This window comes from Megachile rotundata, chromosome 2 (genome assembly GCF_050947335.1).
Source record: "Megachile rotundata isolate GNS110a chromosome 2, iyMegRotu1, whole genome shotgun sequence".
Lineage (NCBI taxonomy): Eukaryota > Metazoa > Arthropoda > Insecta > Hymenoptera > Megachilidae > Megachile > Megachile rotundata.
Window position 1 is genome coordinate 18,876,679 of NC_134984.1, and position 21,704 is coordinate 18,898,382.

Genomic DNA, 21,704 nt, shown 5'->3' on the forward strand with positions numbered 1-21,704 from the left:
CGTAACGAGCTAGATTTCGAGGGTATTTCATGCGAGAACGAAGGATCGATCGTTTAATAAAAATACGGCAGGCGAACACAAAGAAGGTCGTATAACCGCGAACGTTGTATAAATTACAGAGGCCGCACGCTGTTATCGTTAAAGTAAATATCGAGAGGGAAAAAAAAAGATATATATGTATGGAAGAAAATAGGAGAAGGAAAAAAAGAATAATAGGTCCACGATGCAATCAATAATTCGTCGCGAGCGAGCGCGTGCAAGGATCGCATTGATTTTCACCTGGGGTGCCCTTCTGTAAATGAACGTGTCGGGAGAAGAACAATGGCCCAGTAAATAAGACCGTGTTTCTTCGTGATACTCTGGTTTCAATTTTTTTTTTCGCGACGCGGATATGTACGCGTGTTATACGTGCCGGCTAAAACGGAAATAATGAGCTCCAGCTAAAGGAATATGGCGTACACGTTTTTCAGATAATGGACCACGTGATGGCCGGCATCGAAGACATTCTAGGCAAACACGGAAATTACCACGTACGAGACAAGTACGTATATTTATTTCTATCGTTCGGGGAATTCTAGGTTAAGCTACGGGTAAGGTCGTGGGTTCCGGCTGGCCTAAATCGTGATACTTCTGATTTATGAGTTGGGCGATTTTTGAACTCTGTAATCTGGGTTCTGGTAGTTTTTTCATTTAGGATTTGTTTGACTACATGTACACTTGTCAAATTTATAAATTTTGTCCGACTTCTAAATCCTTGGAATCATATGTCCTCATATGTATGAAGCCCCTTTTCAAATCCCCACATTTTTAAATTTGTTAAATTCTCAAATATCCAAATCCACAAATCCTTTAATCACTAAACTTTCAAATCTTCAAATCCACGAATCCTCAAATCCATGAATCCTTAAATCCTCAAATTTTCAAATGTCTAAGAACCTAAATTCCCCAACTTTCACACCCCCAAATCCTCAAGTGTCCAAATATCTAAATTTCCCCATTTCCCACCCCCAAATCCTGAAGTGTCTGACTACCTAAATTTCCCAACTTTCACACCCCCAAATCCTCAAGTGTCCAAATATCTAAATTTCCCCATTTCCCACCCCCAAATCCTGAAGTGTCTGACTACCTAAATTTCCCAACTTTCCAACCTCCAAATCCTCAAGTGTCTAAATACCTAAATTTCCCAACTTTCACACCCCCAAATCCTCAAATGTCCAAATATCTAAATTTCCCCATTTCCCACCCCCAAATCCTCAAATGTCCAAATACCTAAATTTCCCAACTTCCCAACCTCCAATTCCTCAAACGTCCAAATACCTAAGTTTCCCTATTTCCCTCCCCCAAATCTCCAAATGTCCAAATACCTAAATTCCTCAACTTTCCCACCCCTAAATCCTCAAATGTCCAACCACCTAAATTCTCCAACTTTCTAACCCCTAAATCCCGAAATTTCCAAATACCCAAATTCCCAAATGTTTCCACCCCATCCCCAAATTTTCAGAATCTTGGCAATTCGTCTATGAATAATTCGCACTATGAAACGACACGCGAGGCACATAAACGTGTTAAAAGATAGAGCATAAGTTTTCGCGTGCTAGTTGCTAGATTTATTAACCCTTACACCTCTACTGGGATACATACGTTTCACGAGATGCTCAAAATGCTCTCGAGGGACACGTATGATCTGAATGGGTACTAAATTCGACTATAATAATAGATTATAATCAGGTGGATGAATAGTGGGGGCGCATGTTGCTCGAGCGTTGCCTGCAACGTTGAGTATAACGTTGATAAATCGTTGATGGATTTGCGCTGTTCGCTTTTCACGCGAATTCGCATCCTGGCTCGTTTAAATTTCACTGTTTCTCGGAGATACATCATTTCTCTAGTTATCGCGAGGAGATATATTATGCGATCGTTTTATTATCCTTTTTAATTATTTTCTTAATCAAGTCTCTCGGTAATTAGAGAGATACTAGGAAGGAACTGCCATATTTATCTTTCTGAATATGGAGGTATATTGCTGTTCGATTTGTAGCAAGTCCATAGGGGGAAATTTTAACGCGTAACAATTCCACTGGTACTGATTGTACACGCTGCAATTCCACTCTTATTAGTTCAGCACACGGCAATTCCATCCGCAACAATTTTAAATCGACGCAATTCCATACATGGAAATTCCAGCGCCTCGCAATTCCACGCGTAAGAATTTCAGTTCATGGCAATTCCATGCGCTATGATTTCGGTGCGTGGCAATTCCACGCGTTGCAATCTGGGTACGTTGCAATTCCACGAATTGTAATTTTTAATTCGTCGCAATTCCACGCGTAAGAATTCCGGTTCATAGCAATTCCATGCGCTATGATCTCAGTATGTGGCAATTCCACACGTTGCAATTTGGGTACGTTGCAATTCCACGAATTGCAATTTTAAAATCGTCGCAATTTCACGCGGTGCGATTGCAATGCGTTGCAATTCCACGCGTTGTGGTGTCAATGTGTTGCAATTCCACGCGTTGTGATTTCAGTGCGCTGCAATTCGGCGCCTTGTAAGTTTGCAACATCGCAGTTCCATGCGTTATGGTATCGATTCATTGCAATTCCACGCGTTGTCATTTCAATGGACTGCAATTCCATGTATTGTGCTTTCGGTACGTTGCAATTCCACGCGTTGTGACATCGGTTAATTGCAATTCCACGCGTAATTACTGTGGTGCCTCGCAATTCCATGCGTTGTGGTTCCGGTTAGTTGTAATTCCATGTGTTGTGATTTCGGTACAATGCAATTCCACGCGTTGTCATTTCAATGGACTGCAATTCTACCTATTGTGCTTTCGATACGTTGCAATTCCACGCGTTGTGACATCGGTTAATTGCAATTCCACGCGTAATTACTGTGGTGCCTCGCAATTCCATGCGTTGTGGTTTCGGTTAGTCGTAATTCCATATATTGTGATTTCTGTACAATGCAATTCCACACGTTGTAATTTTAATGTGTCGCAATTCCACGCATCGCAGTTACATTACGTGAGAATTGCACCTGCAACAATTTATGGTGATCTATCGAACAGTAATTGAAACCATGGCAATTCCATCTGCGATATATCAATCCTTAGCAATTCCCTGTCTTGCAATTAAACACATTGCGATTTGTAATTTTAACGTGTAACATATCTGATTACCCAGTTAAAAGAAAATTCCTTAGAAGCATTAGTGAAATGTTCACATCAGAATAAAATGAATCTCAAGAAATATTTGTCGATAAATTTTTCACACAATACGTATAGATTATTTTCCTTTTTAGATTCAAGCGGTTCGATAACAAATTTATTCGACCGTATTTGGTGAGAAACCACTACGGCGCCGAACCGAAGATATTGGAAACGTACTCGAAACTCGCTATGAAAGACGCCATGGATTACATCAGGAGGAACGCGTCCACCATCGGCAATATCAGCGGCACTGAAAGCATGTCCGCGATATTCCGCAACTACAGCAACACGGGACAATTCAATGGAAGGTACGGTGTTTTCGTTTCTTCGCTATTCCCTGTTCGTCCCGGTCCTTTTTTCGTTGCTCCACGATCCGTGCACCACTGAATTATCTCGCTCGTACTTGACCTGTTTACCGGCACAATAGGAAACGGCAAAGAATGTTCCTTTGATCACAACAGGTGCATCGCGTCCTCTCTCGATCCTCCGTAGAAGACATATTAATTATAGAGAAAGTTTTCTGTCGAGGACAGGACAAAACGCTGAACCGGATTCTTTTTCATTCGCGTTCAATCTGACGTCGCTACAAACCCTACTCTTCTGCTTCGCTTAATTCTATAATTAACGCCATGGAAATGACGCGACTGCAACGTCAAATAATCTTATTTTACCCGACGTCGTGTGTCTCCATTCGTCGCGGTTGCTTAACAATTTCTTTGTATGACGCTGCAATTTGTTTTACCGTTGCGTTTCTTCACAAATTTTAATTAGCGAGATAGACGTATAACGAAGCTCTGACAATGTTACTCGATTGTTATTCACGAGAATTTAGCTTCAGAATAAAATGAAGCAGAGTATACTTGAAACGAGTTAAATTAGCCATTGAAATATCCCCTAAAAATTATATTTAAAGACTGCAACATTTGAAAGGTTGAAAATATGAATACAAAACTTGAAACAAAATTTTAACTTTAATAAAAATTTCCATCTGTTAGATTGGGACAAAAATCATTTACAAAAGAGAGGATAGAATAATGCACACATGTAATGGGTTAAATTACATCCCTGCATTGCATTAAATCCAGTAGCAAATCTGATTAAATCTGTTCACAACTAAATCTGCATAAACCTACCGCTAAATTTGTACAAGTCTGTTCACCGCTGTCTGCAAATCTGTTTACTAGATTTGTTATAAACCCTGTATCTATTTCATCCACGAATAATAAACGTTAATTGCTGTATGCATAAAACATTTGTACATATTGACCAACAAGCTCTGTCATTTTTAACGAAATATTAAATCGAACGTATGAATTGTTACACATAGTAATAATTACACATGCAAGAATTAATCAAGTTACAGTCTCTGAAGTTTTACTTAAAAATGTGAATGAAATAAATCCACGAAAGGGTACTTTTCGAGCAACGGCAGGAAAAGATAAGTCCGTGTTGCATGTATCTGGATTGAACGGCAAAGGCAACTCGAGGCAGAGTATCGATCTTGAAGTGGCAGCCCGTCATAAAATGCAGTCTCATTCTTTCTCCTTCCAGTCCAAGTTGCAGCCAGCTCGAAACGGGCTGGAATATTGATCTCCAAGAGCTGGAGTACAACCCTTCCAAGAAGGACTTGACGGACGCCAGGATCCACCACTTATTGGCCGAGGAACTTTGCAAACCTTACAAGAGGGTAAGAAAGTCGCGCTGAGCTGGAGACCGTGAACGTGTTTGCTGACGAGGAATGTTTAGGAGATATCGCCTCGTTGCAAAATCTTGCTTGTCGATATCCTTCTCTTGGATGATCCAATATAACGCGCCAGTCAAATATAGTTACTCTATTTCACTATTTTGTATATTAGATTTATAAGGATATTTCATTTATAAGTAAATTTCATTTACATTAGATTTCATTTACGTTAGATTTCATTTTTCTTTATTCGGGATTTTAGTGTGAAAGGCACTGTTGATTATGGGATTTATAAAAGTTATATTGGGGCTCGTTGTTATATTATATTAGGACCTCTGTACCCTTGGTCAAGGTAGAGTTATGACATCTATGGCTACGCGTTGTATGTGGACACTTATGTTACCAACAGAGATGTAGGAATTTGGGGAATTTGCAGTATTTTCGGCTACTCACACATTAATATGACAAAATTCTGCTGTAAATGTATGTGTGAAAGAGACTCATACAACGTCCAAATAAAGGGTACATTCTCTCCGTTAATTTTCCCTGACAGCAATCACGTTATACTAGTTTAACTACTAAGTACTAATCTAACTAGTAAGTAGTAGTCTAACTGCTATGTACTAGTCTAACTACTATGTACTAGTCTAACTACTAAGTATTAGTCTAACTACCAAGTACTAGTCTAACCACTGAGTACTAGTTTAACCACTGAGTACTAGACTAACCACTGAGTACTAGTCTAACTATTGAGTACTAGACTAACTACTGAGTACTAGTCTAACTACCAAATACTAGTCTAACTACCAAGTACTAGTCTAACTACCAAGTACTAGTCTAACTACCAAGTACTAGTCTAACTACCAAATACTAGTCTAACTACCAAGTACTAATCTAACTACTAAATACTAGTCTAACTACCAAGTACTAGTCTAACTACTGAGTACTAGTCTAACTACGGAGTGCTAGTCTAACTATTGAGTACTAGACTAACTACTGAGTACTAGTCTAACTACTAAGTACTAGTCTAACTACCAAATACTAGTCTAACTACCAAGTACTAGTCTAACTACCAAGTACTAGTCTAACTACCAAGTACTAGTCTAACTACCAAATACTAGTCTAACTACCAAGTACTAATCTAACTACTAAATACTAGTCTAACTACCAAGTACTAGCCTAACTACCAAGTACTAGTCTAACTACGGAGTGCTAGTCTAACTACTGAGTACTAGTCTAACTACTGAGTACTAGTCTAACTACCAAATACTAGTCTAACTACCAAATACTAGTCTAACTACCAAGTACTAATCTAACTACTAAATACTAGTCTAACTACCAAGTACTAGTCTAACTACCAAGTACTAGTCTAACTACCAAGTACTAGTCTAACTACCAAATACTAGTCTAACTACCAAGTACTAATCTAACTACTAAATACTAGTCTAACTACCAAGTACTAGCCTAACTACCAAGTACTAGTCTAACTACGGAGTGCTAGTCTAACTACTGAGTACTAGTCTAACTACTGAGTACTAGTCTAACTACCAAATACTAGTCTAACTACCAAATACTAGTCTAACTACCAAGTACTAATCTAACTACTAAATACTAGTCTAACTACCAAGTACTAGTCTAACTACCAAGTACTAGTCTAACTACCAAGTACTAGCCAAACTACTAAATACTAGTCTAACTACAAAGACAGTAGAAAAACATGAAAAAAGAGCTGAATATAAAATTTTGCAGCACCGTCGTTTAAGCTACAGTCGACACGCCGTGAACGATCGCGACCTGTCAACCCAAGTCAATTACAAGATGCACATGAACATCCGTCGAATGATGGGGGAGCACAAGCATCGTCACAAGCGCAGCAAAAAATTGCTCAAAGTAAGAATCCCGTATTCAGTGCCTCATTTTCTTTGGCGATTTGCAATTAAAGCAAACTCGTAATTAAAAACCCGTGCCCGTGTTCGCAGGACGGCAAACAGAATCACGTGAGTTTCCCGGAGTTCCAGCAGAACGGCTCGACGAAGTTGTTCACCCAAGGTAATTTTGCCGAAAGAATAATCGATGCCCGAGGGCACCGACGGGCAAAGGCTCGTTTCACCAGGTGAATTTTAATTGGTCGCAGATTACATCAACGGGGTTCTGTACGAGCTGGAGAACGGGGACACCTCAAAGCCTTCCAGCAAAGAGGACTGGGACTCTGCGATAACTTTCACGGCTCGTACTTCCGGTAAGCAGTGAATTTTTTTTTTTTTACCTAGCCGATTCTCATCGGGGGAAGTTCTGGCTCGTTACGAACCAACTTTCCGCACGAATTTTCGCGCTATTCAAACGGCCTTTGAAGAATCATCGCTACCGCGGTGTATTCAGATTTAGATTCGCGGCGATCTTCTATGGCCAAAGGAACTAATTTTTCGTTCGATTCATGGAACTTCTTTATCCGCAGACTCGTCGAACGTGAACGCGGAGAACCATCATGGCGCGACCACCACCACGTCAATGGACACCATCAATACCGACGATCCTGACATGAAACTCGGTAGGGACGGTGAGTTCTCATCTTTTTTCTGTCGTATCGATTTTCGTTAACTTGAAGGAATTAACTGTTCGGGTTTTCGATGACGATTTAAACTTCGATTGAAGTTTTACGGCTACTGGCAATTAGTGCGAGTTCCTTGATGTTTGAACGCCCTTCTCTATTTTTGCAGACTTACTTTTTGTTTGTTTTTCATGTATTTGAGATATGTTGACATGTTTGTGTACTTTATGTGTTGACATGTTTATATGCTTAACATATGTGAGCTAACTTAAACATGTTTGTGTACTTAACATATAAAACATGTTTATATAATTAACATATGTGTGCTAACTTGAACATGTTTATATACTTAACATATAAAATATGTTTATACATATGCTTAACATATGAACATGTCAAGTATACTTAACATATAAAACATGTTTATATACTTAACATATAAACATGTTTATACATATGCTTAACATATGAACATGTCAAGTATACTTAACATATAAAACATGTTTATATAATTAACATACAAACATGTTTATACATATACTTAACATATGAACATGTCAAATATACTTAACATATAAAACATGTTTATATAATTAACATATGTGTGCTAACTTAAACATGTTTATATACTTAACATATAAAATATGTTTATACATATGCTTAACATATGAACATGTCAAGTATACTTAACATATAAAACATGTTTATATACTTAACATACAAACATGTTTATACATATGCTTAACATATGAACATGTCAAGTATACTTAACATATGAAACATGTTTATATAATTAATATATGTGTCTTAACTTAAACATGTTTATATACTTAACATATATAAAATATGTTTATACATATGCTTAACATATAAACATGTTTATATACTTAACATATGAACATGTTTATACACTTAACATATAAAACATGTACATGTACTTTTATATTTTTCTATAAAATTGCAGAGTGCTACAGGGTGACAACCCCCACAGCCACAGAGACCATGCTACCCTGGAAAAGGGAGGACGACTACGAATCCGGACACCCCGTCAAACAAAACGAGTTTCCTGCTTGGTGCTCCAACAAGGAATATCTGGCGTACAGTTCTCCATCTGCAACATTTTTAGGTATAATTAGCAACGTTTTATCACGAGTAAATCCATCTCACCAATGGAGCTATGTAGTTTACTGAGTATAGTAACATCTCCTTACACTATTAAAAACAGACACTTTGGGAATTTATAGAGTGTTTCAAAAATGATGATTTAAATGTTAAAAGATTTAAATACTTACACTGTTTAAATAATTTAGCTTAAAGCAATTATGTATAGTCTGCAATTAAAATTATTAAAAAGATATTTTATCGAAAGAGTCTTTTAGAAGAAAGTCAGCAAGTTGGGAAACAGTTGAACCATTTTTATCTGACACTCTATAGAATTTCTGACACTTACTCTAAAGTTACACATTCGACGGGGTTTGGGTAATCCTTTCGTGTTACACAAAATGGCGACTCTAAATTTTGACGCGTTGTTTCAGGTGTTCTCTGCGTTGCAGCTCTGTTTTCCAATTTGACTTTTCATCAATTTTATGTCATCAAATCATGTCACAATTCTGACAAATTTATATTTGTTTAACGATGTTCATAATAAAAATACTCACTGTTAGAAGTCCATTATGGTCGTCTAACAACAATTTTCTACTCTTTCTATAATATTTGTTCAGAAGAGAAAATTAAATCTTACATCTTTTTTGTAAGAAGACTGCATAAACTTTTTTTTAAACAATTTTATTTTTTCTAATTTTACAAAGAAGTCTCTTTTGTTCATAATAAAAATATCAGTGTTAAAACTTCCTAATGGAGGCAGCTATAATTAGTTGTCTAATAACAACAATTTTCTACTCTTTCTATAATATTTGTTCAGAAGAGAAAATTAAATCTTACATCTTTTTTGTAAGAAGACTCCATAAACTTTTTTTTAAACAATTTTATTTTTCTAATTTTACAAAGAAGTCTCTTTTGTTCATAATAAAAATACCAGTATTAAAACTTCCTAATGGAGGCAGCTATAATTAGTTGTCTAATAACAACAATTTTCTGCTGTTCTTATAATATTTGTACAGAAGAAAAAGTTTAATCTTTCACCTTTCTTATAAGAAAACTCCATAAAATTTTTTTATTGCATCAATTTTATTTCTTCCAGTTTTTACACAGAAGTCCCATCTCTCTTAAAAATATTTGTTGTTAAAATATGGTCAATAATTTGTTGTTACTGTGGTCGACAGAGGTTTAATAACAAAAAACGTAAACGATAAAAAACGCTGCTTTACAGGAGACCTGTATTTGTGAAGCGAAGCCAGCTTAACGAGCTCGGAGGATACAAACCCCGGACTTCCGGCCAGAGAACATGTAAATGTTACTCATCAAGTTGTTCAGACTTCTCTGTCGTTTTATTTCTTCTGTTTTCTCTTCGATTTTGGGTTACCCAATCCCCTTTGAAGCTCACGCGTACACACACGCACATGCACCCACCATTATACGACTAGCTGTGCATCACACCGGAAATGCTACTGAATTCTTTCCACCCCAGCATCTCTTTCTATTGCCATGTTCTTTCACGAGCATCTGTGTTCCACCTCTTCTATGGTGTACTGGCTCTTTCTGGTATTTGATCGTCTGAAATGAAATATGTTTGGTAGCTGTTGAATCAATAAATGGGGATTCGGGGATTGGAGGATTTAGAGATTTGGGGGTTTAGGGATTGGAGGATTTGGGGATTTGGAGACTTAGAGATTGGGAAATATAGAAATCTAAAAATTAGGGATTTGGGCATTTGGAAATTCACAAATTTGGGAACTGGGCGCTTGAGAATTTGGGGGGTTGAAAATTGCAAAATTTGGGAACTGGGCGCTTGGAAATTTGGGGGGTTAGAAATTACAAAATTTGGAAATTGGGCGCTTAGAAATTTGAGGGGTTAGAAATTGCAAAATTTGGAAATTGGGCGCTTGGAAATTTGGGGGGTTAGAAATTGCAAAATTTGGAAATTGGAAGCTTGGAAATTTGGGGGGTTAGAAATTGCAAAATTTGGAAATTGGGCGCTTGGAAATTTGAGGGGTCAAAAATTGCAAAATTTGGAAACTGGGCGCTTGGAAATTTGAAGGGTCAAAAATTGCAAAATTTGAAAACTGAATGCTTGAAAATTTGAAGAGTTAAAAATTGCAAAATTTGAAAACTGAACGCTTGAAAATTTGAAGAGTTAAAAATTGCAAAATTTGGAAACTGAACTCTTGGAAATTTGAGGGATTAAAAAACCAACAAAGGTATCATTTCAGAAGATCAAACAAAGCACCCACAGCCATCTACCAAATGTCTTAATTACGTTCTTATAATCAAAGGTGGAATCGAGCAGCCGAAGATCCAGTCCGTGATTGGTCTATTCCGACGCGACAGTGTTTGCACTGCAGACAGTATGGATTGCCAGGAAACCGTAGACGAGCATGACGAGTACACGTTGACGGAAACAGAGCAGACAGACTCACCCACGAATACCTCAAGTGAGTACAAACATTCTTCTCGAGTGGAAAATCGAAGCTGACTAAACGGGAATATATGTTTCGGTATCGCTCGAGAGAACTTTAACCACTTCACTGTATTTATTCGACCATCTAAAGTACACCCATTTACTGATTAAGACGAACATTCTATGCTTCTAGGTATTTCAATTAATTGCCCAAAAATGTGTCTTTGGTTTGGGAGGTCTTTTAACACTTCTTTTCATTGTGAACCTCATTGTGAATCTCATTGTGAACCTCATTGTGAACCTCATTGTGAACATCATTGTGAATCTCATTGTGAACCTCACTGTGAACCTCACTGTGAATCTCATTGTGAACCTCATTGTGAATCTCACTGTGAACCTCACTGTGAATCTCATTGTGAACCTCATTGTGAATCTCATTGTGAACCTCATTATGAATCTCATTGTGAACATCATTGTGAACCTCATTGTGAACCTCACTGTGAACCTCATTGTGAATCTCATTGTGAACTTCATTGTGAACCTCATTGTAAACCTCATTATGAACCTCACTGTGAACCTCACTGTGAACCTGATTAAATGAGGACTTGTAAAATTATTTAACGAAATGGAACACTGTTAAAATACATGAAAATGAAGCATTTAGAGGGTGACTTTAAGAGGGTGAATGTTTGAGCAAGTTTAAAATGTCTAGTGCTGATATAAATGCTAAATGTGTTCACTGGTATAATTGCATAAATTTGTTTCTCATAGAACTTATTTCTTTTGTAAATTTTATACAGATATTTCTTATAAATTAATGCATTATATCGAGTCACTCATGATGCACACATAATTCAAGTATAATAAAAATCATATTTGCCTTGCAACTTGTTTGAGTTCATTATTAATTACAATTTGCATAATTGATTGCTAAAATCAAAGTATGTTTAACATTTGAAGCTTTGTTATTTATTTTAATATTATGATAGTGATTATATCTGGTGCAGCTGTTAAAAGATAGGTTAGGTTAACACTTAGAGTGTAACTATTTTCTTGTACATTAATATGTGTCTTCAAGCATACATATTTTCTTATAAATTAATATCTGTCTTCAAGTATATACATTTTCTTATAAATTAATACCTGTCTTCAAGTATACATATTTTCTTATAAATTAATATCTGTCTTCAAGTACATACATTTCCTTATAAACCAATCTATTATACTCTATCTTCAAATACATCCATTTTCAAGTATATCCACATTCATCCCCATCTACACAAATTAAATTTACCAAACCAAAAAATAATTATAACTATACTTAAAGACAACAGTCTAAACATATTCAATAACCTAAAAGAATGATTAATCACCTAACCATACAGCACTAAATAAAAACACATTTAAAAATTAAATGAACAGTTTACCTTGCAGACGGAAGGAAAGCCCCAACCAGAAGGGTATCCATGATGGAGCTGGGTTCAATGGAACAATTCCAATCAGACAAAGCAACAGAAGACGGCTCGCACTCGTTGCCAGAGTGTTGGAATCATCCCCAAAGGCTCCGAAACAGCTCGTTCCCGTATTCAGCCCAGGTTCCGAGTCTCTCGACCGCGCTCATCACATCGTCTTCGGAATCTTCCGAGGAAATCGACGAGGAGGAAGAGAAAGCTTGACCCCTGGAGGTCGCCAAGGGGCAGACATCCTACGCGGACGTTGAACGGCGTCTTCGACGACCTTGGAAACGACCTCCGCGACGCTCCTTGCTCTCGACGCTCCTTCGACGACCCAGTGCCCCTGTCTGATCGAATGTTACTCGTTTTCAGTGGCGATCGAGCGATCTTTAGACCGGAAACCTTTCAACAAAGAAAATTTCGACTCCGAGAAAGATGTGGATTCCTTTCAATTATGTGAAATATTTCATAAATGTAAAATATTTCATGAATGTGAAATATTTCATGAATATGAAATATTATATTTCATGAAATATTATTAACGTAAATACTTGAAGTGTATAAAAATTTCGAAGCAAAATTATTTTTGCTATTAATATGAAAATTTCAAGACAAGTTTGAATAATATAATAATATTCTAAACTATAAATTTATAACATTTCAAGAAATTAATTGCTGTCATGTAATGTAAGAAAATATCTCCAGAAATTTGACCAAATATTGTACGAAATAATAAATTTGCACAAAGAAATTTTTCAATTTCTTTGAAATTGAATTTCACCATCGAAACTTTCGAAAGACGATTTCGAAGAATTTAACAAAGAATGTAATCTTGCGAAGAGTCCAAGAAATTTTGTATCTGTTTTAGAAATTTTAAAATAGACTTTGTGGGTAGAACTACCTATTTGGAGTTAGAAATTTTCACGAAAGAGTTTTCTAAGATCGCTACGATAAGCCACTGAAAACGAATTCGGCAAAAGAGGAGTATTCCCTCGAATTATTTGACCGAACGAGCTCTCCTCGTAGGACCACGATGAAGGAAAGTATCCTCGTTTTGACTACCGATGCTTTCATTCGCACGCAGAAAACGAGTCGTTTCGGATCGTTTTTTCATAGTTAGCCTCCGTGAAGAATATTTTCTCGCTTGATTACGTGAATTAAAAATCGGTGCGATTATAAAAAAGAAACAAAAAACGGAAGACTCGAGTGTGAACGAGATTAGGTGGAGTCAAGGTTGCGTTCATTTTTTGATACTCGATGATCGTGTGAATCCTTTTTGATGATGAGTGATAAAGAGCGAGAGAGAGAGAGAGAGAGAAAGATATTTTTTTAAACTTAATCCTCCGTGCACGACTGACGCTGGTGAATTCCGACCATTCGGAGGATCTTTCAAGTAATTAAGTTTCGATGCTTCCTTCAAAAAATTGGCGTAACTGGGGTGTGATAGATTTGCAAATTTTTCAAATTGACTAAATTTTAAATTAGTAAATTTTCAAATTGGTAAATTTTCAAATTGGTAAATTTTCAAATTGGTAAATTTTCAAATTGGTAAATTTTCAAATTGGTAGATTTATCAAGGAATGGCAAATTTCGCAAATATTTAGAAGTTGAAAATTTCTGAAATTTGTACACTTTCAAAATCTAGTGGATTTTTAAACTTTTAAAAATTCTTTAAGTATGCGAATATAAAAAATTTCAAGTTCAATTCACAAGTTATCAAATTTTGAAATTTGCAAGTTATTAGATTCTGAAATATTCAAGTTTCTGGATTCTTTAATTTCTAAATTTCTAAATCTCCAACTTTTCAAGATATTTGAAAATTCCCAAATTCTAGGTTTGCAGGATTCATAATTATTCTAGTCTCCAAAGTACAAATTTCCAAGACCTCTAAATTCCCTAGTTCCCCAATTTTTAATTTCTGGGATTTATAAAATCCCTAGATTCGTGAATCCCCAAATTTCCAGGGTTTCTAATTCCTTAGTTTCCTAAGGAGAGATCTCCAAATCCCTAGATTTCCAAATCTCCAAATTCCCAAATCTCAAAATCCCCAAATTCACAAATCCCCAAATCCCCAAGTTCCCAAATTCCCAAATTCCCAAATCCCCAAATCTCCAAATTCTGAAATCCAGAATTCTCCAAATCCGCAAATTCTGAAACCTAGAAATCTCCAAAATCCCCAAAATCCCCAAATTCCCTAGTCCCCAAATTCTGAAACCCTGAAATCCCCAAATCCCCAAATACTGAAACCCAGAAATTCCCAAATCCCCAAATTCCTAACCCCAGAAATCCCCAAAATCCCTAAATTCCTAAGTCCCCAAATTCTGAAAACTTGAGATCCCTAAATCCCCAAATTCTGAAACCCTGAAATCCCTAAATCCCCAAATTCTGAAACCCTGAAATCCCCAAATCCCCAAATACTGAAACCCAGAAATTCCTAAATCCTCGAATTCCTAACCCCAGAAATCCCCAAAATCCCTAAATTACTAAGTCCCCAAATTCTGAAACCTTGATATCCCTAAATCCCCAGATTCTGAAACCCTGAAATCCCTAAATCCCCAAATTCTGAAACCCTGAAATCCCCAAATCCCCAAACGACCAGATCAGAGCCTCCAAAATTGCAATATAACGCGCGGCGATCAAGGAAACTTCCCCGAAATGTCCTAGTTACGCCAATGGAGACAATTGAGAGTAGTAAAGGATGAGAGTGGATAGGTGGGCAACGGTTATGTCGATTTTCGTCGCTGCGTTGCTTTCTGCGTGCTGAAAGCGAGAGAACATGGGTGCACCAACGCGAGCACACCACTTTCCTATAATATTGTATTTCTCAGCGTACGTTTCCTGAGGGACGACTTATCTGCGATCGCTCATGACTCGGTATCGTGGCCTTAAGATTCCTAGATGTATCCTAGCTGCAACTCTGCACCTTCTTGCGTGTACATGTTTCCAGAGGAGACGTAGAAACCGGAGGGTTAACTTATCGAGTCGCTTTCGAAGCAGTGCTCACCTTATTTTTCCACCAGATTCTTGCGAACTTTCCTTTCGAGTAAACAAAAAAATACCATATCCAATGTACAAACTTACGCTAGATCGTTTCCCGCCTGGAAACGGATATTACCTAACCTGAAATCATGCTTTCGACGACCAATAGCGTGACCTTTTCAAATGCCCTCGAGATGGATCTCTGAAAATGTATATCAAGGCTCGAGATATATCGAGCTCGATAATTATACTCGTACAGAGTGTCTCGTTATGATTAACTTTCGAAAAACAATTTTAACGAGAATTTTCGAAAATAAATTATGTTAAAGGTAATACTTTATTTAAGCAAAATTTAATTTTCTTATTATTTGACTAAACTAAATAAACTAAATTGCGGTACTTATTGATGCATTTGATTTTTAATTATAATTTTATGGATTACTTGAATTGGGTCTCGCAATGGCGGCCATTTTGTAATGCAGAGGATGGCCCTCACGGAACCTTACAGAAATTTTACAGAATATATTGGTAAATTATAATTACACAAAGAAAGTGAATTTGTGTGTTATTTTTATTTTATTTAGGACCTTGTTTCTCTAAAATATAAGGTATTTATTGCTTTATTTAGAAATTGAATCAATTTAATTGCGGCCATTTTGTAATGCAGAGAATGGCTCTCACGGAACCTCACAGAAATTTTACACAATATATTGGTAAATTTTAATTACACAGAGAAAGTGAATTTGTGTGTTATTTTTATTTTATTGAGGACCCTGTTTCTTTAAAATATAAAGTATTTATTACTTTATTTAGAAATTGAGTCAATTTAATGGCGGCCATTTTGTAATGCAGAGAATGGCCCTCATGGAACCTCACAGAAATTTTACAGAATATATTGGTAAATTATAATTACACAAAGAAAGTGAATTTGTGTGTTATTTTTATTTTATTGAGGACCTTGTTTCTTTAAAATATAAAGTATTTATTACTTTATTTAAGAAATTGAGTCAATTTAATGGCGACCATTTTGTAATGCAGAGAATGGCCCTCATGGAACCTCACAGAAATTTTACAGAATATATTGGTAAATTATAATTACACAAAGAAAGTGAATTTGTGTGTTATTTTTATTTTATTGAGGACCTTGTTTCTCTAAAATATAAAGTATTTATTACTTTATTTAAGAAATTGAGTCAATTTAATAACAGCCATTTTGTAACGCAGTTTCTCTAAAATATAAAGTATTTATTACTTTATTTAAGAAATGGAATCAACTTAATTTTAAAAAACCAAAGAGACCATGCTTGCTAAAATAATTGAACGCTAACTATATTTTAAAAAATGAAGATGTCCCATAATTATTAAAAACGATAAAAATGTCGTAATGGAACACCATGTACGAGTATAGATTGTAAAAATGGACGTCCTACCGTGGATCGTTTTCGCGAACACGTGGAAGTTGTTAAAACGCTCCTCCCTTTAAGTACGGCTTTAAACGATTACTAATAATTAACTAACTAATTAACTGATTAAACAAGTTACGAAATAAGAGTCTCAAGTAGAAAAGCAACCGCGAAAAGATGTCGTAGGTCAGTATCTAACGCGTTGATACCACTCTATATGTACATAAAACCAAGAAAAAAAACAAGAAATAAGGATAAGAAACTTTTCTTAGCGAGAGATTCGTAGCAAGTTATCGCGACGACTATTATTACAATCATTTATCGGACACGAGACGAAGAAAACAGGAACATCGGTGTGTCAGAGTGCGCGTGTGTGTACATGTGTGCGTGTGTTTGTGTGCAACCAATGGTTGGTGCTAAGGGAAACTATAGAATTCGGGTTTTTATGAGAATTGAAGGATTTTCCAGGGCAACTGAAACTTATGTGCTTAAGGAATTGAAAGATACACCGACCCGTATAAGGTTAACGCGTTCGCTGCGGATCGTGGAACACGTGCTAACTTAACACGCTAAACTTTGAAAATTTTACTCTTTGGAAATTCGAAATTTCCAGATATTTGTTTTGGAAGTTTTGGGTTGGGGATTTGAAGGTATTCAGGAGGTGATTTGTGGAGGTGAAAATTTTAATCTTGAAATAGTTAAGCTTTCACATTTTTACATCTGGTGTTAATACACTGGATTTACGAGACTCGTCAAAATGACAGATCATGGATATTTTATATGAGTTATTGAGCCTTTGCCGTACAATTTGTCAGATGCGTTAGTCAAAACTAACTATTCATAGGTGTAATGTTTAAATTCCTAAATCCTTAAATTTTTTAATTGCTAAATTTGCAAGTGTCCCAAATGTCCAAGTACCAAACGTTTAAATCTTCAAACTCTCACATCTTCAAAATTCTAAGTTCCTAAATACTTAAGTTCCTAAATTGCAAATGTCCCAAATGTTCAAGTCCTAAACTTTTAAATCCCCAAATTCATAAATTTCCTAAATTCTTAAGTCCCCAAATTACAAATGTCCCAAATATCTAAGTCCAAAACATTAAAATCCTCAAACTCCCAAATCCCAAATTCTCAAATTCTTTCATTAGAAAATCCCCAAATTCCTCAAATTCCCCAAATCTCCAAATTCCCAAATTCCCCAAATCCCTGAAGTCCCCAAATCTTCAAATTCTCAAATACCCAAATCTCCAAATTCCCAAAATTTACCAAATTCCTCAAATTCCTCAAATTCCACAAATTCCTCAAATTCCCCAAATTCCCCAAATCCCCAAATTCCTCAGATTCCCCAAATCTCCAAATTCCCAAATTCCCCAAATCCCTAAAGTCCACAAATCTTCAAATTCCCAAATACCCAAATCTCCAAATCCCCAAATTCCCAAAATTTCCCAAATTCCTCAAATTCCTCAAATTCCTCAAATTCCTCAAATTCCCCAAATTCCCCAAATCCCTAATGTCCCCAAATCTTCAAATTTCCAAATACCCAAATCTCCAAATTCCCAAAATTTACCAAATTCCTCAAATTCCACAAATTCCTCAAATTCCCCAAATTCCCCAAATCCCAAAATTCCTCAGATTCCCCAAATCTCCAAATTCCCAAATTCCCCAAATCCCTAAAGTCCACAAATCTTCAAATTCCCAAATACCCAAATCTCCAAATCCCCAAATTCCTCAAATTCCTCAAATTCCTCAAATTCCTCAAATTCCCCAAATTCCCCAAATCCCGAAATTCCTCAAATTCCCCAAATCTCCAAATTCCCAAATTCCCAAAATCCCTAAAGTCCCCAAATCTTCAAATTCCCAAATACCCAAATCTCCAAATCCCCAAATTTCCCAAATCCCTAAAATCCCCAAATCTCCAAATTCCTTAAATCTCCAAATTCCCCAAATTCCTCAAATTCCTCAAATTCCCCAAATCCCCAAATTCTCCATATCTTCAAATCTTCAAACTACCAAATGTTCAACTTACATCTCTGCCTTAGGTCCTCAAATTTGCCCAAAATGGCCAAATAGTGAGAACCTCGTCCAAAACAACTCAGCATTTTATACGCGTATAAAACAAATAACGTATAAAAATAATACTGTCAATATTTACCCTCAATACCAATATTAACATTAATAGTTCATGGTACACGCAGCGAGGGTGTTAATCGTTTAGAATAAAATAAATTGGTCGAAAATGTGATAGTCCCACGAACTTGAGTAACTAGAGAAGATCAATGGAATTATTTTATTCAGCTAAGAATTAAGGAAAACGTAGACGACTTTTATTAAATTGCTACGTTGTTCAAGTTAAAGCTTTAGTTGAAATAATATTTAAATACTTTGATTAAAATAATATCTGAATATTCTGAAATAACAATATTATATTCAGATATTATCTGAATACTTTTGAGTGTCTAGATATGTCTAGATATATCTAGATTCTATGCACAAGATTACAAAGAGCAAGTTTAACTCTTTGCACTCTTTAGTTTCTTTCAGCAGCCAACTCTTTGATTTACAAAATGGATCAAGAAAGGGGTTGTCGATAAAATGTATTGTGACAGTGCAAAGTACGTGACAAATACATTTTTCATTTATTACAACTAGTGAATAATAATAAATTATTATAACTAGTAAATAAATGAAAATACACATATTCAACCAGTTTATTTGAATTATTTGTAAGATTCAAAAGAAATTTAATGTCGAGCCACCCTCGACTAAGAGTGCAAAGGGTTAAATCAGCGAAACGATTTCACGCGTGGAAATAAGAAAGTTCAGACGTTTGTTTGTTCCTCGTTAATCATAGTGAGCGACTTTTGGAAATCGAGTCACGATACCCATAGTACTCTAAGTCGACGAGAAGTAATCTCATCGTAGTGTAAATATAAATTTATCGTGCATTGCGTTTCAGAAGTCGCTCGTCAGATTCCTTTGAACGTATGATAAGAATGTTCTTCTTATTGAAACACGTGGAATCGATGCTAGAACTATTATAGTAAAAGAACAAGAATTATTTTGAAAGTGGTGCATTTTCATTTATTTTGAGAAAATTAAAAGTTAGCATATATGTCAATGAAAAAATTTAGGTTAATTACATCAAGACTTCAGCAATTTTTTTACTGATTGGTCAATTTGATTATACAAATTTTTATTATTAAAAATTATTATTACAATATTATTACAAATTATTGTTAAAAAATTATTAAGAAATTATTACAAAGTTATTACAAAATTATTACAAATTATTATTAAAAAATTATTAAGAAATTATTACAAAGTTATTACAAAGTTATTACAAAGTTATTGCGAAATTATTACAAATTTGTTTTAGGTGATTCAACTAAAATAATGTATGTTCATGCAAACGAATTTACACCACTTTCAAAATAAACCAATTATGGTTGTTCGAAAAAACTGTATCGAGTTCTGATATTTTACTGTGAAAAGCACTGTCTCTTTTGGAACGAGGTCAACGAATTGTCAGGCTTCAAATAGAATCTGTTTGTATAGTTATGGTGCAATTTTGGATAGCCTTTGATGGTGTGCAATTTTGTTTAGAACGATTTTGTGAGAAAGTTAAAAATTGTGAGTGATGTTTTTCGGATATCGTGGATGCGAATCGTGTCTCTTGTCAATTATACATAGGTTTGTTGCGACTTTTATTTTGGACTTTTAGGGGAGTGATGGACAACTGGTCAGGGCAAATGGCGAACGGTGGATTGTGGTGGGATTATTTGAGAATTTGAAAGTTTTGAGATGGAAAATGGGAGGTTGGGAAATTTGAGAGTTGGGGCGGTTGGAGAATTTGGAAATTTGGAAATTCTGAGAATTTGTAAAATGGTATTTCTAAGTTTTTGGATTTCGGAATTCTTGAAGTTTTAAATTTCTGAGGCCTTCAAGTTGAGAGTTGCTGACGTTCCGAATCCCTCAAGTTTCTAATTCCTCAAGTTGAGAATTTCTAAATTTCCGAATTTCCAAATTTCCAAATTTCCACGCTCCCAAATCCGCGAATCCCCTAATTTTCAAATTCTGAAATTTCCACGTTCTTAAATACTCAAATTCCCAAATTTCCACGTTCCCAAATCCACAAACCCCAAATTCCCACGTTCTCGAATCCTCGAATCCCCAAATTTGCAAATCCCGAAATTTCAAAACGTCAAATCCTTAAATCCCCAAATTCCCAAATTCCCAAATTCCCAAATTCCCAAATTTCCAAATTCTCAAATTCTCAAATTCCCAAATCTCCCAAATCCCCCAAATCCCAAATCTCCCAAATCCCCCAAATCCCTAAATCTCCAAATCCCCAAATCCCCTAATTCCCAAATCTCCAAATTCCCAAATCCCTAAATCTCCAAATCCCCAAATCCCCTAATTCCCAAATCTCCAAAATCCCCAAAATCCCTAAAATCCCTGAAATTCCCAAACCCCCAAATTCCCATATCTCCGGAATCCCTAAAACCCCTAAAATTCCCAAATCCCCAAATCCCCAAATTCCCAAATTTTAAAATTGCCAAAATGCCCAAATGCCCAGAAGTGCCATCACTGTTTTAGATCGCAATTTTTTCACGCACACCTAGTTCGATTGCCGCGTGCTTGAAACCGAAGAGGAGACAGATTTCAATTTTCGTAAAAATCTCGAACGAGTTCGAAATTTCCCTTCGCGCAATATAATTCCTGGCGGCCTCTAGTTACCTAGGTCGGATGAAACGTCGGGCTAGACTCTAGACGTTAGTCTTTATGCTGTTGATTTGTTAAAATAAATGTTTATTTCGTAAAAAAGAACGGGGCTCTTGATTACCTTGGAAAATATCCTGGTTCCCTTAACGTCATTATTTCTCTGCAAACTTTTATTACTTAAATTCA

General features: G+C 36.0%; 1 protein-coding gene across 3 annotated transcripts in view; it reads left to right on the top strand.

Annotated features, from left to right (window-relative positions):
* Nhe2 (Na[+]/H[+] hydrogen exchanger 2) overlaps window positions 1-21,623 on the top strand; it is a 54,195-nt gene extending 32,572 nt beyond the window's left edge. For 2 of the 3 annotated variants that reach the window (XM_012288179.2, XM_012288189.2), the window contains 10 exons: window positions 471-541; window positions 3,304-3,519; window positions 4,763-4,898; window positions 6,645-6,785; window positions 6,875-6,944; window positions 7,030-7,134; window positions 7,351-7,452; window positions 8,408-8,569; window positions 10,836-10,994; window positions 12,383-21,623. In XM_012288179.2, the coding sequence (XP_012143569.2) occupies window positions 471-541; window positions 3,304-3,519; window positions 4,763-4,898; window positions 6,645-6,785; window positions 6,875-6,944; window positions 7,030-7,134; window positions 7,351-7,452; window positions 8,408-8,569; window positions 10,836-10,994; window positions 12,383-12,636 (1,416 nt within the window). In that variant the 3' untranslated portion in view covers window positions 12,637-21,623. The remainder of the gene's footprint in view (window positions 1-470; window positions 542-3,303; window positions 3,520-4,762; window positions 4,899-6,644; window positions 6,786-6,874; window positions 6,945-7,029; window positions 7,135-7,350; window positions 7,453-8,407; window positions 8,570-10,835; window positions 10,995-12,382) is intronic. The other variant, XM_012288184.2, reaches the window with a different exon arrangement.
* Window positions 21,624-21,704: the final 81 nt, after the last annotated feature.